This window comes from Scomber japonicus, chromosome 16, assembly GCF_027409825.1.
Source record: "Scomber japonicus isolate fScoJap1 chromosome 16, fScoJap1.pri, whole genome shotgun sequence".
Lineage (NCBI taxonomy): Eukaryota > Metazoa > Chordata > Actinopteri > Scombriformes > Scombridae > Scomber > Scomber japonicus.
In genome coordinates, this window is record NC_070593.1 from 11907597 (window position 1) to 11927868 (window position 20272).

At 40.4% G+C, this 20272-nt stretch overlaps 1 protein-coding gene across 1 annotated transcript in view; it reads right to left on the reverse strand.

Annotated features, from left to right (window-relative positions):
* Positions 1 to 747: 747 nt before the first annotated feature.
* Positions 748 to 20272, reverse strand: part of zgc:110158 (uncharacterized protein LOC553590 homolog) — a 39328-nt gene continuing 19803 nt past the window's right edge. Inside the window, exons 5-18 of the mRNA XM_053335579.1 lie at positions 15325 to 15414; positions 11719 to 11802; positions 10339 to 10398; positions 10150 to 10216; positions 9469 to 9530; positions 7876 to 7937; positions 7629 to 7674; positions 6818 to 6853; positions 6637 to 6691; positions 6294 to 6364; positions 5907 to 5985; positions 5764 to 5792; positions 5536 to 5637; positions 748 to 3998 (exon numbers count right to left, since the gene is read on the reverse strand). Coding sequence (XP_053191554.1) covers positions 3969 to 3998; positions 5536 to 5637; positions 5764 to 5792; positions 5907 to 5985; positions 6294 to 6364; positions 6637 to 6691; positions 6818 to 6853; positions 7629 to 7674; positions 7876 to 7937; positions 9469 to 9530; positions 10150 to 10216; positions 10339 to 10398; positions 11719 to 11802; positions 15325 to 15414 — 873 coding nt within the window. The 3' untranslated portion in view covers positions 748 to 3968. The remainder of the gene's footprint in view (positions 3999 to 5535; positions 5638 to 5763; positions 5793 to 5906; positions 5986 to 6293; positions 6365 to 6636; positions 6692 to 6817; positions 6854 to 7628; positions 7675 to 7875; positions 7938 to 9468; positions 9531 to 10149; positions 10217 to 10338; positions 10399 to 11718; positions 11803 to 15324; positions 15415 to 20272) is intronic.

Below are 20272 nucleotides of genomic sequence, written 5' to 3' on the forward strand. Positions count from 1 at the left end.
AGAAGGAAGGAAGGGAGGGAGGGAGGGAGGGAGGGAGGAAGGAAGGAAGGGAGGGAGGGAGGGAGGGAGGGAGGGAGGGAGAGAGGAAGGAAGGAAGGAAGGAAGGAAGGAAGGAAGGGATGGAGGAAGGAAGGAAGGAAGGAAGGAACAGTTAAAACAGAAGGGGTCAATTTGACCCGGGAGGACGACACAAAGGTTGAAAATGGGAAGTGCATTTAATCCAAGCTGTCAAAAGAATGGACTGTTTTATTTAGCGGTCCCTGACCTTTTTGACATGTAGCCACATATAACTACTCAGGACCCTTCTTCATAGCTTTCATGTGTCTACAAACTGTGAGCCATTCAGAGTAGTTTTGTTTTCATGTTGATGTTTTATATGCTTTTCAGAGGCCGAAAATGGCCACATTTCTCAGTTTTCATCATATTAAAAGCTAATATTTTAGAAAAAAATCATGAAAAACAAAAGCTAAAATATGTGCAGCTGAAGTGTTTTTTATATTCTTCCCTGTCATGTTAACTATCTTATTGGGTTGGTAACCAATGGTTTCATCTGTATTCTGGATATACTGAGGAATGAATTCCAGGCAATCAGTATTCTAAAATCTATACATCGCCAGTATTTTGGCAATTGTGAATCTATATTATCATCATCTTCACAACAGCAGCAAAACCAAGAAATTGAACAACTGGAGCTAAAAGTTTTTGGAGGCAAACCTCACCATATAAATCCAGAGGAAGAAGCTCATGTTCATGGCAAAAGGAGTGAAGTCATTTTATTTGTTTTTAATATGTATCTACAACAAGGGGGACACAGGCAAAAACGACTGACAACTTGATGAAAATTAAAAACAAAAACAAAAAAAAAATTACATTTATTATCAATGCAGTTTTCCCACCTTTTTTTCCAATAAGCAACATTTTTTTGTCTAAAGAAACTTTACAATATAAAGAAACATACGAAGAAGGAACCTCTTATTTTACTACACGAGACATTTAGGATCTGAAACTACCCTAACATGAGATACAAAGCAACTCCCCAAGGACAGACTGCCTCATATTCAATACTGCTTTGTCATCAAGAGGAAAAATGAGGAACTGAACAGAAAAGTCTTTACTCCCCCCCACATTCCTCTCTTAACCCTCCCTACCCCTGAATGTTACAGTATTATACATCAGCACAATAGAAATACAGAAATGATCAACGTTGTGACGGCTTTACTTACAGGACAGAAAGATAGAGAGAAGTTCGACTGCATTTTTATACAACAGTATTTCAAAGTACAGGCGAGGAAATGCCCTATTCCCGCGCTCTCTCTACCTCCGCTCAGCAATAAGAACTCTCCGTATTTTTTTTTTCTCTCTTTACTTTCCCAAACATTTCTCCCACCCCATTTTAAATAGATTTTTAAAAAAATCCTTCATAGTAAAGTCTGTACTCTGGTCCCTGGTGGTTTGGATTGAGAGCCAGTGTCTTGTGTGCCCTGCTTCCGGTTTCAGTGATCAGTTGTGTTGAGAGGGTAGAAGCTGAAATGCAGTGTGATGGCAGCAGACACGCAAAGTTTTATTATGAAAAACAGGCCTCTTTTGCTGCAAATTCACTGTCAAAATGGTGAAAAATATGCCCATTTTTATCTTTTTTTTTTTTTTTTTTTTTTTAAACTACCTCACTTCAACATTTTTCCAAGAACAGAGGCAGAGGAGGGAGGCTTTTGGACAAGATTATGTTTAATTTAAAGACTTTCCAAGAAAATGTGTGTGACAGTGAGTTAGCTAAAGGCGTTCACACACTCAACTACAAAAATTGACCTCCCTCGTCCTCCCTGGACCCCTTGACGCTACAGCCCTGATGCACAGTAAAGCCCCAGGTTTGCCTGTGATGAGGTGAAATAGCATATAGTCTATAGCAGCTCCAGTTTCTGTTTCTCATCACTCATTATTTCAGAGTAAAGACACACCCATCTCTGAACAAATACACACACAGTTGCCCAAATCAGCACATTTCTGATCAACTGTTAAGTTGTGATTTGAAATATCAAAACATGTCAATGATATCAAAATGCATTTTACAGTATTTACAAAAAAATTGAAATCAAAAGATGGAGTTGTACAAAAAAACCAGAGAGGGATGCTGTGTGGCGGACTGTGTCTGTGTGTCGATGCTGGCGCCGTTGGAAAAGTGAGAAAAGGGAAAAAGGACGGACAAGGTCTTTTCTCCAAGATGAGCAAAAGGGAGGGAGGCCACTCGTTACAGTCAACAGAGCAATGCCTTGCCGCTTCCTGAACCTGCTTATGCTCTGACATAAAGATGCCGAGGATCTGATCAGTGTCCCCCTCAACGAGAATTAGAAGTCCTTTCACAAGAAGCGACCGTAAGAAAGAGGGAGCACTGCTTGTATGAGGAAAAAAAAAAAAAAAAGTATGCGAGCTAAACTGACTGGTGTGTAAAAGCAAATCCATAAAAGCACAGACATACAGTACATCACAGTGTGTTGAGGACTTACCAGCGAGTTAAGCAACAAAAAATAATCCAAGTGTTCACTACGGGTCAGCAGAGAGACGATAACGCGGCCTACGTACACGTTGGAGTGAACAGTGACCAAAGTGGGTGGCATTAGTGGAAGCAGCATGAGGGGGGTGGGTGGGTGGGTGGGGGTCTACATGGTTTGAGAACTTCAGCACCTTTAGGGGGTCTGATGATGTTGGTACTGACAGACAGAGATAAGGAGACGCTGCTGACTGGATCTGCATATTTACACAGTTGCTACTAGTTCTGCAGTTAACAAAAAAAAAACAGGGATAACACTTAAAAAAAAAAAGAAAAAAAAAGTAACCATAATTCATAAGACAAATTAAAAAGTACATAAATAAATAGAGCTGTGCATTTCACTGCATGAAGCTACTAAAACAGGAGTCGCTTCTTCTTCTGGTCTGGGTTATTGAGCCTAAAATTTAGATCTTAAAGAAACCTCGGAGAAAGATTTAAAAATGGGCCAATCAGTACCATAATGGATAAAATCTTACCTGTAGGGGGCGGTCTCACACAGAGATAGGTGAGAATATATTTGTGAATTGTTACACAGCAAATAAGTTCTGATTTGTGTGCACATATGCTGTCTTCATCAAAGTCATGTGCCCTTAGAAACAAAAGAAATTAGAACCTAATCTTAAAATGACCATACCAATATCATTAATAACAATAATACAATAATAAAAATAGCAATGATACAATACATACACAAAAAAAGGAAAAAAAAAAAGTTCATTGATCATCACAACACCTCTGTTAAAAATGTACACACAGAGCGAACAATGTCAGGGGGCAACGGGATCATTTCATCCGACCCTCCACTGAATCCGATGGGAACAGCAACAAAACAAAAAAAAGACAACCAAACAAAACAAAAAAAAAAAAAAAAAAACAACAAAAATTTTAAAAGTCCAAAATTGTGTTTGAGAAGCTTCCAGGCAGCTGTTAAGAGACTCAACACCTTGTGTCCTCAGGGGAGGGCTGAGTTATCCAGTCTCCTCTCTCCCTCTTTTTCTCTATTTGTCCTCCTTCCCTTGCTCATTGTCTAGACCCTGACAGGAAGCCAGGGAGGCCGGGGCCGGAGTCAGAGAAGAGGTTCTTCCTGTTGCTCTGTGACTGCTTCCTGTTCAGACCAGTGGCCATCTTGCATGCTCCAGGAGGGCCCGTCTTAATTAGAGTCCCAGCATGCTCAAGGGCCGTCCCAGAAGGCTGTGTGGCCATACAGTTCCCGAGTGAGAAGGGAAAAAGGAGGGGAAGGGGAAAAGGGGCAGATCCCGTATTGGGGGGCAGAGGGTGGGGATGTGTGTGTATGTGTGTGTGTGAGAGGAGGGGAGGAGGTCCAATCCGAGGTAAGGATTGAAGAAAAATAAAATTGGGTGCAGGGGTACAAAAATTGGGGGAAAAAATAAACAAAAATACAAAAAAAAGGAATAAAATAAAATCACACACTCATCGTCATGTTGGGTGAATACTGAAAAGAGAGAGAGGGAAGGGAGAGGAGGGCACAGATGAGTGGATATGTAACTTCACAACATTTAAACACCAGAGGGCGCTCAGACCCAGCCCTGCAAAGCCAGAGGAAGCACAGAGTGGGTCCAATACATCTGACTGAAGTTATCAATTCCACATCATAATCAATATTATATCTGATGATAAGGGCTGGGTATTGAAGGTCAATACTTTTTGTGGTAAGTAAGTATAATAAGTATTAAAAGTTGCATTATCAGATTCAGTCTTTGTTTACTCATTATTTTTACTCATATATTTATAGATTTAAATCTCAACTAAAAAAATATTTGTATCATTGTTTAATCTCCAGATTATTTTCTTAATTGTTTTGTCTATACAATTTAAGAAAATAGTTTTAAAAAATGCCAGCTATAATTTCTTGGAGTTCATGGTGACATCTTCAATTTTTTATCTCATCAACAGTCCAAAATGGATGGAAAAAGTAACACTTTGGTATTGATATTTAAATATTGGCTGTAATTGGCACTAACATTGAAACATATCCAACAACAGCCAGCCCTAATGCTGTTTGGTTGAGTCAGAGTATTAGGGCTCGACTGTAATTCCAGCCTGCACACCCCGTGGCTCTCCAGGCTGAGGGTAAGACACCATCACAATATCACACAATACAAGGAACAGCCCCCCCCCCTCCACCTGCTGTGCACCAACTAGACCTTTATAAAAGATCCTCCATTTGTCCTTACATCTATTCATTTATACAACACATTTAATTTATTCTCATTTGTATTTATCTAAAGAATCACATCACTGATACAGAGGGTACAGAATGAATTTCTAAGTGATTAGTAAGCGGCTACAATGCAAGCAGAACATATGTTGTTAGTCCACTGGGATACTCTAAACAGCCCTGTTTTTTTACATTTTTTAAAACAAACATGCTGTTGTGTGCTCGCGTAAGTTCTGTGAGTGTAGTATGTTTTGCATTTCAAAATGTAGAGTATTGTGTCACTAACATTAGACTTTAAAGACTGTGTTGCTGTACTTCAAACTAGATGTTCTCACAAACCCTAATATTCGAGATTTGACCTGAGTTAGCTATCAGCTCTGATCTTCTGGGGTCTTCTTCGTCTTTCAACAAACTTTTATGTATTGCTATTCTTTTCGTCCATTCTTAATTGCTTTTTTAAATCGGTGGTGTGTCATGCTGCGGACAATGCTGGGAGTCTCCTTCTATTTGGACCTGGTTTGAGTATTTTCAGGTCCCGTTTAGATCAGGTCGCTTTTGAAAGTCGTAAAACTATTGCACCTCAGTATCAAACCTGGTGAGTGATGGATGTATGGCCAACGACGAGTGCTACCTCTCCACTGACAATACAGGATGTGCGTGACTGATCAAATAAGGGCAAGACACAAACTTTATCGAAACACTATCGTAATGGACTCATTCCAACCCTCTGCTTGCATTCTTCCACTGGTATGTCAGGACATTAAGGATAACTGTTAAGGGTCGTGAGATGTAGTTCACTTGCTCTACTTACACTTTCGCTTTGGAATGGGTTCAAGAAGTTCCCGCCCATTTCGCCGTCATCTCTCGGCGTTCCAGGAGGGTTGTTCATGCCCCCCATGTTATTAGGGGAACTCTGGAGGAGAAGATGACAGAAAAAAAACTGATTAGGCTGCTTGACTGAAGTGCACACAGTAAAGTTTTATGAATACTCAGCAAACAAGATAACTTTAGAGAGACAGAGAATTAGATTTTTATTCACCTTTGGCAACCCATCCATATCCCCAGACCCTGAGCAAGCAAAAGGAGAGAAATACCATAGTTCAATGTTTTTTAAAAAGGTAAATTTACCCATCAATTTAATCTGATCAGTTATTTATCCAGATACATTGTGCTGAAACCCACCTAGTGATCCGTTCATGTGGTGTGGCTCCATGGCTCCCATTGCTCCCATTGGCCCATCAGGCCCAGGTCCCATAGGGAACTGTCAAAACAATGTAGAAAAAGCATTGCAAACATTATTCTTCTATTTTCATATAATTGTGACCTCTTCAGCCTGAGGTGAAGCAGGGATTATTAAATTAATACCTCCAGTCGATTCTTATTAAGCTCAGTGTGTTAGAATTATAAGTTTAATCATTACAACATCATCCATTATTATAACCCTGAATCAATCTGCAGCGTCTGAAATGGTTACAAGTTCAGAAAGTTTAACATTTCAAATAACATTATGGGGTTTTCTGTTAAAAATATAAAAACAACAAATAGATCCAGATAGTGTGTGAGACTCACATTGGGTCTGTTGCCTCCCGGCCCGATAGGATTCATCATTGTATAGATGTTTTCACTGGAGTTAGTTGAATCTTAAGAAAAAAACAAAAGAAAAACATTAGTTACATGATACTAGATGATGTCAAAGCTGCGTGAAATGCTAATAAAAATTTGACCAAACATTAAATCAAATACTAAAATAATGAAAATTGACCAAGTGAATAAAAAGTAGACAAATGGGAACACTCAAACTAATAGTGCGTGCTCAGATGGTGGGGAGACACATTAATGCTTGGTCAGTGAGGGAGCATGGAGAGGACATCTATTTAAGTGTTAATGTTGGGGACATAGTTAGGTGACGCACCACCTGGGCTGGGCATGATGGGAGTTCCAGGTGGACCTCCTCCGCCTGGGGGACCCTGGGGGAACAATCAGTGATAGAGGTTAAAATTACACTCATCAAAACATGAATAAGTTACATCAGTACAATAAATTGATAACTTGATCTGGGAGAGCTGTACTGCTTTTGGTTGATTTGAACTCACCACATAGTTTCCTGGAGATGAGGAAGAGTATGCTATCTGCAGAGGGAAAGAGGGAGATAATCAGATCTCAGGGTCAGAAGATGCAAAATGTGACTCTATAAGAGGAACACTTCTAATCTAACACTGTACCTAACCACCTACTGTATGTTTATAAAGTTACATTCTCTTTCACTATCCAATATCTATCTCAGCTCTCCTCACTTCTTTGTGCTATTTATATCCTGCTTACAGTTCAAAGAAATGGTTTCACCTGTATATAGTCATTCATTGTATGTATATTCCTAAAGATTGTTGTTTTGTTATTCTGTGTAAATACATTGAGAGACTGAGAGACTGATTATAATTCTAATAAAGTCAGACACAGTAATTCCACTTTTGTGAAACTAGGAAATGTCAAGTTTTTAGTTGAGACTGTCAGGGACATGTTTTGACTTTATGGTTATTTTTAAGCCATCGTTTATAGTTTTGTAAAGCAAAAAAAAAAATAAGAAAAACGGGGGAAAAGGAGCAGTGGTCACATGCAGCAGTCACAACACTGACAGGAATATTTGTGTACCACTACTATAAACTACAGTGAGAACCTCAGTAACAGTTGCTAAAACAAAGTTGATCATTATACTCTGCACAGGACTACATGTGTGGATTTTATGATACTAAAAGGATGTTCCTCTTGTTTAGCCTACCACCTCTGCACATAAGCTTGTTTCAGCAGGACCACATTGCTGGATTTCATGATACTTAAGGATGTTCCTCTTGTTTAGCCTACCACCTACGCATATTTGTGTGTACATGTCAAGGCTTTCTGACTCACAGAGTTAGCATTAGGTCCTGGCCAAGGCCCTCTTCCTCCAGGACCCCTGAAAAAATAAGACATGGAGAGAGAGAAAAAGAGAAAAGACAAGAATAAAGGGGAAATGGCAGAGATGACAAGGTGAAAATGGAGTGGAGAGAAAAGAAATAAATGGTTAGAAGATACAGTAGAAGCAGACACTGACGCTCAACAACACACGTTTGAGATTTGTTACATTTCATTGGGTGTTTGAGGCGTTTTAACTTACATGTTCATTCCTGGCATGGGACCACCCATGGAGTTGGGAGGAGGCCTCATGCCTCCATAATTCTGTTGCAGACAAAAAAAAAAGTAGTGTAAGAACATACAGAGATATATAATTATTGATTCTCAACAAGATTCTTCTTCTCTTGATTTTGGTGAATCTAATTGTTGAGCTGTCCTGGCCTTGGTTTCTTCTATTAATGATCATTTTCACAAGTATTCCAAGTAAATGAACATCACTGGACTGAAAAGAGCTGCAACATACTCAAATATTAGGCCCTACCTGGTTCGCAGTTTATATTCACAATATTACACATTACCTTTATAACAAATTGTAATGTCCATCTTATGCAGATGATACAGTTCTGTATTTCTTTGCTGACACTGCAACATTCAGCTGCTAAAACTCGTATAACAAGTCTTCGACACATTGCAAAATGCACTTTTTAAATATGAAACTAGTTGTGAAATCAAACAAGACTAAATATATGCTAATCTCTAGAGCCAGAGACACTGTATTGTGTGCATATTACCACCCTATATATTAGGAGAATCTCAGATTATAAATATTTTTGTATCTAGCTGGAACAAAACATTTCACACTGACACACTTGTCAGCAAGCAGTCACAAAAAATGGGATATTTGTGCAGAAACAAAGCTCATTTTGCTATGTTCAGTAGAAAGTGGATCATTGAGGCTGCCTTCTTGTCTGATTTGGATTATGGTGATGTTATCTATAGACACACCTCAGCCTCAACTCTTAAACCCCTAGATTCACTTTATCACTCCACCTTAAGATTTATTACCGGTGACAGTTATTCCACACATCATTGCCTCTTGTATGAAAAGGTTGGGTGGGCATCTTTAACAGTAAGACGTGACAGGCATTGGTTCCTATTTATTTATAAAGCTCTTTATTGGCAACTTGCCATCATATATCCCCTCCTTACTGAACTGGCCCTATAGTCAATATTTAACTAATTCAAGTTAATGGCTAATGCTCGAGGTCCCACATGCAAACAATGAAATTGGGCAAACTGCTTTTAGTTTCTATGCACACCTTTAACACTTGCAACATACATTGAAACTCGAAACAACTGTACCAATAGATACATTTAAAACCATGGTTACAAACTACTCCTCTATTGAATGAAGCTGCTTTTAATCTTGTTTGCTTATGTTCTGCTATTGTTTGTTTGTTTGCTTTATCTTGGTTGCTTGAGTGTAATTATCCTGTTTTGTACACTTGACATTGTACATAAGGGCATGCCCTTGATGATTTTCGGGTTTAAATAAAGGTTGAATGAATGAATGAATAAAACAAATAAACAAGCCTCGGCTGTTCTAGTGAAGAAACGCCATGCGATTTAATCTACTATCTAGAGAGCCTTACTGAGATAACTCAGTTATGCTAGTCATTTTCTATCACGATCACTGCATGTATGTGTATCATCACGTTGAATTGTTATATAAAGAAACACCATTATACATGCTGACACTTTTAAACCCTGAAACTATTCAAACCAGATTTTAACTGATGTTCAATAATACATTTAAGTGTGCATCTTAGTGTATGCATTGGGTTTTAGGTCATACCTGTGGGCCCATGCCCATTCGCGGAGGGTTCATTCTCATTGGTCCACCCATGTTAGGATGTCCTGGAAAAAGACCAGAACCACAGAGTCACACAATGACTACAACACACTAGTGTTCATGTAAATCCACATATGGCTCGTCTCCTAAAATCAGGAATTAAGACATGGCACAGACAATGCTCCATCCTAATCCCATTAGTTGTAACCCTCTGGCCCCTCAAGCTGTAATCTCCAGCTAAAATCACAGCAGACCCCTTTCTTAACTAGACACAGCGACTCACACTGAATCCACACTGAGAGAAATAAATAACCATTGAAACTGAAATTGTGCAACAATCTCTTAGGAGGATAAACAGAAATGTGCTGACTGGAGTCTGGCGCCTCAGTAACTAGTTTATTATGTTATTAGTCAGACAGAAAATCTAAGAAATTCTGGTAACTGATTATTCGTTTAAAGTCATGTGTCAAACAAACATTTGTAAGTTCCAGCTTCTCGAATATGACAATCTGCAGCTTTTAATCATTTAACTGAAAAATGCCTTTATAGATTACACAATAATGAAAATAATCATTAGTTACAGCTCCAGTCAAGTTATCATCCATTATAGACACATTATCTATGCATTTCTCATAATAAGGGACCCTAATAGGCCTGAGAGACTGAGGACTTTCCCTGCTGTACCTTGTGGTCTTGTTGGGTCCAAACTGTTTGGCAGGAGAGGTTGAGAACCCGGGATTCCCCCAGGAGGCTGAGAAAGAAGTGGACATAAAAACTGATTTAAAAACTGACAGACTCTTTGCAACTTACATACTGTGAGTCGTCAAAATCAACATAAAAAGTGGAAAAAAGGCCAAAAAACCCATTCAGTACCTGATTTGGCATTCGGAGTGCAGTGCGCGGTCCACCTGGATACCGTGGTGACATGAAAGGCTGCAGAGAAAAAAAGAAAAAGAGGAGGAGGAAAGAGAAAAAAAGGGAAATAAGAGGAAAAGAGGGACACAGAGAAAACAACGTTTTCATTATTGATAAATCCAAGAGCACTCAAACAGGGAGTAGCACTGAGGACACACAGATGGACACAGTGTGGTTGGAGGATGGAGAATGACACAAAAAGATTGCAAATTCATCAACGTATCGGATTGGAGACAAACAAAAAAAGCACTTAAGCAAGAGTCTGTGTTTTATCATTTTTAACGATGCCTGCTTGCGTGCACAAAATGCACTCAAATCAACTATTTGTGCCTGTGTGTGTGTGTGTGTGTGTGTGTGTGTGTGTGTGTGTGTATGTGTATGTGTGTGTGTGTGTATGCAGGTTTGAGTGTGTGTAAAAGACAGCACTCACACAGCTCCCTGCACACCCTGCTCTCACTGTGGTGTAAGCTGATTCGGCCTGTGGTCGGCCTGGCGTAGTTAGAGACACCTCGGGCCAACAACACCGCTCAAAACCGTAGAGGAAGCATTTCCACACTCTCTCGCACACAAGATGGAAACCAGAAACCACAAGAATGAAGAGCCGGGCTGCCGTAGTTAATGGGCAAAGGCTAGCTTTACCTCCACAGTGGCATCTGTAGCTACTGTTCTGGATAAGTGTTGAAACGCACACTGACAGAGGATTAAAGTTGTTTTAAGGCTGAACACACTGAATACAGTCTTGTGTAGCTGCAAGTTAGTGTACCAAAAAACTCTGATTGTTGTCTTTACATGTACGTAGTGAACATACATACGTGCACATATGAGTATGTATGTATATGTGACGTGTCCATAGTGCCTGTTCCTTGTTTTATTAATAAGCTGCTAGAACAAGAAGGCAAGGAGGGGGGGGGGGGGTAGAGGTGTATGTGTTTGTCCATGTGTGTGTGTGTATTAGGAGCGGAGGAGCAGATAAGTGTGCAACCCCCCACAAGCTGCTCCGGGGGAGGGGCAAGGAGTGAATTATTCATCCCACACAGGGACAGCCGATTCTGGGCCTTGAAGAGGACCAAGGCCTGCTGCCTCTGGATCCACCACTTTCATAAAGGAGCTGGCAACTGGAGGGGATAATATCTACAGGGAGTTAGCCAGAATGAAACTAGAACTAAAGGGGCTCGGAGGGAAGGGGGGGGGGAAGGAGAGAAAGTGTGTGAGTCGTGAATGGAAGGAGGGGAGAGAAAGCAAGAGAGAGGGAGAAAGAGAGCTTGTGTGCGAGTGAGGGGGAGATTTAGAGGGAATGAAAGAGAAAGTGGTGTTTGAGAGAAAGTGGTTGCATCTTACCTGGCCATGAGGTCCCATCATTGGGTTGCTGGGGTTGTGTGGGGGGGGCTGTGCGTGGGGGGACTGCTGAGAGCCGGGTGGTCCCTTTAAGAAAGAAGAGCGATATCAGAGAGGGGAGGGGCCAAAGGGGGTTTTACACCTGGAGGTATAACCCGATCAAAATTATAAAGAAAGAGGGCGAGAGGGGAGGAGTCAGTGGGGGAGTTTTTAGGTTGAGGAGGAAGAAGAGGGGAGCAAAAGGTGGAAGAAAAATGGGCAAATTCTCTGAAATCCGTGGAAAAAAAGTATATTATGTAGTCATTAATAAAAAACACATGTTTAAAAGCTTCAACAAAAGCCCAACAGGAATAGTTTTGATTTGCCTTTTAAGTCCAAACAAGTGTCAGAACTTAGTATTAAACATCATTTATTTGTGGTTTATTCTCCACTCCTATCCATTACATGTGTGGCTTCACTGCAGGCGATCCTCGGGACTCTCAGGTCAGGCGACCAGATGTAGTTTCACTCTACACCACATGGGGGCAGTGTTGCCAAAGGCTCACTGCAACAGGACAGGCAGCAGCAGGACAGGCACTAGTGGCAACTTTAAACCACAAAGATGATACTGACGAAAACAAGTCAAAATTTGGACTTTTTCCTGCTTATTGTACGCCTGCTTCAGTATGAGATGGTATCCCTGCGCACAAAGAGAGTAGTCCCCCAGCATCTCCACACACTGCTGTGTTATTGCTGACATTTCACCCCAAGACAAGAGGTTAACGACCCCTAATAAATAACTCATTATGCAACAGTCTCGCTTCCGCTCCATCAGAGCCTTCATCTCCTTTACTTTTTGTCTTTCCCATTGTCCAAAGTAAATAAAGCTGGCCAATTTTCAAATGGCAAATGGAATTTTCCACATAGGCATCCGGACACTCACAAACACACTACATAATGGATTACTTCATTTCAGTTTGAAGCATATTTGTACCTTCAGTTAGCCAATGTAAGCTTGTCTGTGCTTCTGAGGAGTAACTTATAATTAGATTTGTCAATATGCCTAAACAAGCTTCAGTAAGTCCAAACATCTTATTTACATCTGAAATGGCACCAATCACAAATGTTTTAACACATTATGTACGGCTTAAGTAGGTCTGGGTATCAAATCTCAATATTACTTCTTTTTGGTAACAATGTGTGTCTGCAACACTGAGCATCTAAAAGTTCCCAAGAACTGAAATGTGGCATCAAATATCTGTTTTGAATCATCTTAGTGATTCACCGACTTTCTCTACCAATACCTCATATCAGGGTATCTTCAGATCCAGATTACCAATCCATTACCAGTGCTCTCTTACCCCTTCATTGAAAAGCTACTTTACTGCGTGGAGCTCTTTGGGATCTTTTTTATTTTTTAATGCAAGGTAACATGACACTAGCAATTGCTGTTGTGCTAAGAACCGAGTTGTGTCCCCCGTCATGACTTTGCCTCAATTAATATAACTGAGTGGAAACACTAAATTCTACAATGACAGTGAAGATCCTGCAAAGTGAACTGATACAGCCAGAATGTGTTTAATCATTTACTTATTATTTGATCAGATGTTTATCAAAATTACTTTAATAAAAAATGTGAAACTATTTTATTTGGACAAAGTTCTTATGTTAAGACAACCGTTAATATTTACATACTTTGTCTTCTTTTGTTAAATGTCATGAGTTTTTTGAATAATGACATGTTTATATTACTGACAGTAGAGTATTGTAGTGTTTAGATATAGATAGAGACTGAAACTCAACATGGTAACAGCGCTGGTATTCAAAGGTTTCAAATGATACCCAGCCCAAACTATGACCATGAACCATATTTACAGCAAACAACCAAAGCTCTCTGGTATAATAAGGTCCCTTGAACACAACATACACACAAACACACATGCACGCACACACACACACACACACACACACACGACACAAACCCTCGCCCAATCTCACTCCCCCACCAATGTTATAAATAGCACTCCATGCGTCTCTCCTCACCCTCTCTCTCTCTCCCCACCCCTTCCCCTTGCTTATTCACAGTCGTACTCTCACTAGTCCCCCCCCCCCTCTCACCACCACCACCACCACCACCACCACCCTGCCTCCATTGCAGCAGGCAAACAATGGAGTGGTAGGTAGCCACAGAAACAAACACCGGGCCACAATCCTGGTGCCACTGATCTTTCACATTTTATTCCTCTCACCCCTCTTCATCTCTCTCCATCCTTCCGTCTCTCTATCGTGTCACTCGCTTTCTCTCTCCTACTCTCCTCCACCACCTTATCGTGCCTCCTGCCAAATGCCAGTGCTGTCCATCACACCACTGCTTCACAGAGGATGTGTGTGTGTGTGTGTGTGTGTGTGTGTGTGTGTGTGTGTGTGTGTGTGTGTGTGTGTATATGTATGTATATGTGTGTGGTGCTGTGTTTTTGTTTGTGAGTGTGAGCGTGCACGCACGTTTTTGTATATGTATCCATGTGCGTCTCATTCTGTTCACTCTACAAACAGCCATCTCCCACACTAAAACCTTTCCCTTCACAGAGCCGGGACAGGTCAGAGACAGAGATGGAAGATGAAGATGGGAGAGCGGGGAGGATGAATACGGGACAACTGAATCACCGATCGGCCGAACAGCACAGCGAGAGCAAGCCATAGATGAATGAACGGCGTGAGCTTCAGAGGCTCTGGTTGGTGTAAATATCAAAAGTGGAATAAACAGTGTTTGGGTTAATGTGGGGAAAGAAGGAAAACGAAGTGGGAGAGTTGAAGACCCAAACTGTAACTGTGGCAATTTATGATCAAACTACTCTATCGATTTTACAGTGAAAGACTTAATTACTGCAGCTAGACAGATACTGGACTTCTAAAAGCTAATACTAAGATCAATGAAAATGTAATAACAAATCGGCCACTATTCTTTTTTATTAAAATAAACTATAACCATGCCATCTGTGATATGCATCTAATTTCACATATTCTACATACAGTTGAACAAGAAACTTTGTGATTCATTATCATTTTTTAATAGTGTCATAAAACAAGACTGTCTTTAACTTTATTGAGGAAAATTTCAAGTCTGACCTACAAAAAATATTAATTTATGCAGTTCACTGCACTGAAATTCTTTTGCACATCTGCCAACATACACAGAGATACAGATCAATCTGTGATGACATGATATCAACCGATTAATTACAGTCTGAAATTCTTTTCCTGCATTTTTTGGAAAACACTGGAAGGATATCAAAACCAAAGTTAGATTTGATTCCTTTGGCTGAAAAAAGAATACTCATTTGGTATGTTATAATTGAAAAATTAAGTGGTGGAAAAGTTGGATGTCATGGTCTTAAAATTTCCTTTAGGAGAGACTGCTTTGTAAAAAAAATGGACAACAAGACACATTTTCACATCTATCATAAAAGGAATTTAAAATATTGCAAAACATTAGAAGTCCAGATGTTTTTAGGGGAGTCAGAGATGAATGAATGGTGTGGAGATAGAGATATGGAAGAGAAGTGTGTGTTGTGAGGCAATGGAGAGATGGAGGAGTAAACAGGAGATTGACAAAGACGGGTGAAGTCATACCTGGAAGAAGCCTGGGGGCATGGGACCGCCTGGCATGGCGTCGTTGGGGGGCATGTTGCCCATCACTGGGCTGGGTGCTGCTGCTGCACTCTGAAAAGAAAAAAAGGGTTATGGAGAGAGATTAAATATGATGTTTTGTGTTATGTCTCTCTCTTGTTCTCTCTCTCTGTGCTCTACAGTAATTGTAATATGCACTAGCTATCAAATTACTATAGGGGGCAGTGTCTGCACCTCCAATCACACCATACTCCTGCCCCCCCCCCACCCCCCCACATCTCATCTAAACCATAATGGTTAATTCAGAAAAGTGTCTTCTATTTCAAACTTTAAACTGTTCCCTCCTCTCTGTGAAGAGAGGAAGAACAGAGAACAACATAGGATACATCAGCTCGTACTGTGAGCCAAGAACAAATTAATAGGAGGGGTTCAAGGAGAAATACCACCATAATGTTATTTCTATGCTGCAGGAGAGACCCAACTATGAAACATTTCTTGCAAAACAGTGAAGAGAACAGACTGCAGCTGTCCTGCTATCTGTGCTGACGATGACTGTATATTGATTTCACACTGAGCTGAAATTAAATAGGTGTTCATGAATTAGGTAAATCACATAAATACAAATACAGTGTGAGAGTCTCTACTGTGTCTTTTGCTGTCATTTAGGATTTTGCTCCTCTGCTCTCTGTGTTTTGCTAAGGGCGGGGCTTAGCTCCACACAAACACGCACGCACGCACGCATGCACACACGGAGCGGAGGAGAGACAGACAGCGGAGGGCACAGTGAGCCAGGCAAGTTGACTCATTATGTTACTGTAAGTACAATTAAAACTTTGTGAGTAAAAAGCAAGTAAGCAATTTATTAATGTAATCCATGCTGAATTTGAACAGACAACAAAAGAGGGCCCTTTAAATCATGATGTTATAGTAACCATCCTCTAAAGCCTAATTTAGAGGTTCAATGCAGGGCAGAAAAGACATATTAGTCCACACAGTCTCAATGACTGATGTGATTATACTCAATATACCTCATAAGAGCCACAGCACTGTGGTCCTTTTCATTATTTTATGTTATGTAATGACAGGCAAAGGTTTAACCACTTGGGTTGATTTCATATTTCTGCATAAGTCACTAACATTTTGTTCTATATTAATGAAACAAATGGGACATTAAGTGGACTGCTGCAAATATGATTAAGTATAACAATCTTGGCACGTAGGTGGTCGAGTGGTTAGAGCGCATGCCACGTACGCAGCTGAGCCCCGGTTCGAATCCCAACCAGAGGTCCTTTGCTGCATGTCACACCCCCCTCTCTCTCTCCCATGTTTCTGTCTGTCTACTGTTGAATAAAAAGGTGTCTATGCCGAAAAAAAAGAAAAGTATAACAATCTTTGGATGATCGTCACACACCATAAATGCAGAGATTCCACTTTATTTGGTGTTATTAGGAGTTATGGTAAAGTTGTATAGTAATACAGGCCACTTAAGTCCAATTTCATAATTTAATTTATTCAGTAATTCATTTCCATAAATAAAACTATTGCTTATCTGCTCTGGTGACTTTAAAAAGGTATATCTGGGTCAGTATTCTTTGAACTTGACTTAAAGCAGAGACATTTGTTTTCTTGGCCAATATGAAATAAATTAATTAATAATATGCAGAATTTTTATATAACATCCACTATATTCCTGGTTAAATGACTAGAAGCACAAATTAGAACAGAGTATCTGTATATTAGCTTTAATAGGTGTTAAACAGATATTTTCATATTGTAAGTATAGTAACATGTCATCAGTGTATAAGCTGAATTTGTACTAAATGAAGAACAGCTCGTGCAGACCTACTGTCTAAATTATACAATAGTCAAACAAATACATCCAGAAGCTTTCTATTAATGTTTCAATAATCTTTCATTTAAATCGGATCTTGAGTAGCTGTTTAACTTTTGGTAATGACATTAACACAACATCTCTGAACAATAAGGACGAATAAAACTAGAATCTAGGATAGAAGAGGGGGTGAATGATTCAGCCCGGGAGTTAAATATGATATAACTGTATTCTTGTCAACACACATAGATGGAGACGCATGTTCAAAGTGCTTACATAAGCACACCAGAACAAACACACGCACGCAAGCAAATGAACACACACACACACACACACACACACACACACACACACACACACACACACACACACACAAAGAGTTGCATCACAGGCTCATAAAGTGCAGCCCTTCAGTACAGAGAAGCAGACTACAGGACCAGAACAGGGAGGGGGTTTAAGACCCAGGGGAGGGAATCATTCCCACAAACACACACACACACACACACACACATCCATCGTTCCACCAGCACGCACACCTAACGAACACACTTCATCCATGTGACACATACTGTATCCTTGGACAACGATGCATACTACCAATTACACACATACACAAACACACTTGCTGCCCTTCTTCTCCTGAATATCTGAAACCACCACATATTTAAAAAAAACTGAAAAAAAAAATCACACACATACACACACTCGCACTCAAACACACCTCCCCCCATCTTTATGCTAATTCTGCTAGTGAACATGAGCAGGCCACTGAGTCCCTGGGGAAGAAGCAGGGTCGGCTGCCTCTTTCTTTCCTTCTCCTTCCTTCCTCCCTCTCATGCATCTCCCTCATTCTCTTCTTCTGAACACTTTTCTCTCCATCTTTTCTCCTCTCTGTGACCCCCCTCACTGGTGCACACACTCACACACCTTCCTTGTGCCCCAACCCCTGTACTATTCCTCCCCATCACAACCTCTCCTCCCCTCAGCCCCCCCAGTAGGGTGTCAGCAGCTTGCAGAAGCTGTTGCTATGGAGACAGGTCCTATCTGCACTCTGTCCCCCTGGCATCCCCCGCTCCAGGAGCGCAGAGAGAGAGAGAATAAGAAGATATATACGAACGAGAGAGAGAGAGAGAGAGAGAGAGAGAGAGAGAGAGAGAGAGAGAGAGAGAGAGAGAGAGAGAGAGAGAGAGAGAGAGAGAGAGAGAGAGAGAGAGAGAGAGAGAGAGAGAGAGAGAGAGAGAGAGAGAGAGAGAGAGAGAGAGAGAGAGAGAGAGAGAAAGAGGGAGAGAGAGAGAGAAAGAGGGAGAGGGAGAGTGAGGAGTGAGAGTGAGCTGGAAGATACAAGAGTGAGACAGAAGAGCAAAAAAAAAAGATAATGGGGAAAAAAACAAAAAGAAAGGAAAATGACGCAGGGATAGAGATCTTTGTTCACAATCAATCACTTGGTCACATTATTGTTACACATTATTAATGACCAACTATCTGCTTGTGCTTTATCCAATTTGCTGATTGAAATCGAATGCAAACTGAAAGCACACAGAAAGCGCAGTTGCCACCAGCGAGGCGTAAGGTAGATTTAGTATGCAGTCGGTCTTTATTAAAACCAACTGGCCCGGGGAACTACAGAAGGATACAACAGAGCTTTTTTAGTTTTTGTAGAGGCGCCCACAATATCGCCCATATCTACCTTTCCATTTCAAGTCCACGCTCAGAAGTGGGAGACTGTCACAAAACCTTGTGACGAGACTGTCTCCTTGAATCAGAATAACTTGAAGAAAGTAAATCTGCTGAAATTTGTCTTGTTGACATTGGTGCAGGTAAACAATGACTGGAAATGCAGGCAGAACATACTGGTACAGGGACAACAGGCTCATACCTTTATGCAAAAGAACAGAAGACAGTACAATCCACAGTAGACATTAGTGCTGCACTAATTAGTTGATATAATGAACATGGATTTTTGTAGTCGAGTTGAATTATTCATTTCCAGGCTGGATGTATGGAAAAGAAGAAGTCTGTGAGGAAGTACTTGGTGGCAGCACAACTTGAAAAGGCTTTAATGCCTGACATGCAGCAGGAAGGAGAAGAATAAGTTTCTTTCATTGACGCTAACTGAAAGTTCAACAAAACCCACGGGACACATTTTCAAATGTCTGGGAATATTTACACACTATACTTTAATGGCCTTCCTCAGCAGCGCTACACAAACACAGGGTCGAAGCATCCTAGAGCCACGTCTGCACAGAAATAATATTACACAAGTTTATATGTTACCTGGCTATCAATAATACAGACCTGAACAGTAGCTCATCATTGTGGCCGGTTTTGGGTGGAGAACTGCTGACCAAAGCAGTCTTTTACAGTGTAATATAACATAGTCAATGTCTTAAAAATAACATTTAAGAATTTAGACACTGGTTCACTGTATTAGGAAAAACTACACCAACTTTATACTCTTTAAAAAAAACAACAACTTTAAAACAAATAAAAATAAATTGGTTATATGTCTATGAATTATGATTTTCTGTGACATTAAAATGGAAATCCTCATCCTCAATAACACAAAAGGTATTCAGTTTACAATAATATAAAACAAGAAAAATCAGCAAATCCTCACACTGGGAACGCTGGAACCAAAGACTGTTGGGCATTTTTGCTTAAGAAAAACAAAAAAACGAAATAATTGTAAATCATAATAGTTGCTGATTAATTTTGTGCTGACCAATTAATCGACTGATCATTGCAGATCTAACATAGGAAGATAATTGTTGGCTGCAGCCCTAAAAACCACTGAAAATAAAGTAACTGAATATGTTATTGAAACAATTCAGTTGGTCAATATAATGTTGAGGTAATTTTACTGAAGCTTCCTGCAGGTCAGAAGAAGGGGGGTGGGGGGGTGGTTATCTGGTTTGGTCTGCGGGAGGCAGGTTAAGATCTTTCTTCAGGCAAAAAACTGCAGACATGCAGCATGAACTTACAACCTTAGATTGTGATGATAAACATTCACTCAGCTTCAGTCGAGACAACAAGCAGCACGGTGTGATCCGCCCCCATGTGACGCCACGATGGCGGCGTTATGGCAAAATATTTTAAACTCGCTGACGTCTTAATCCACAG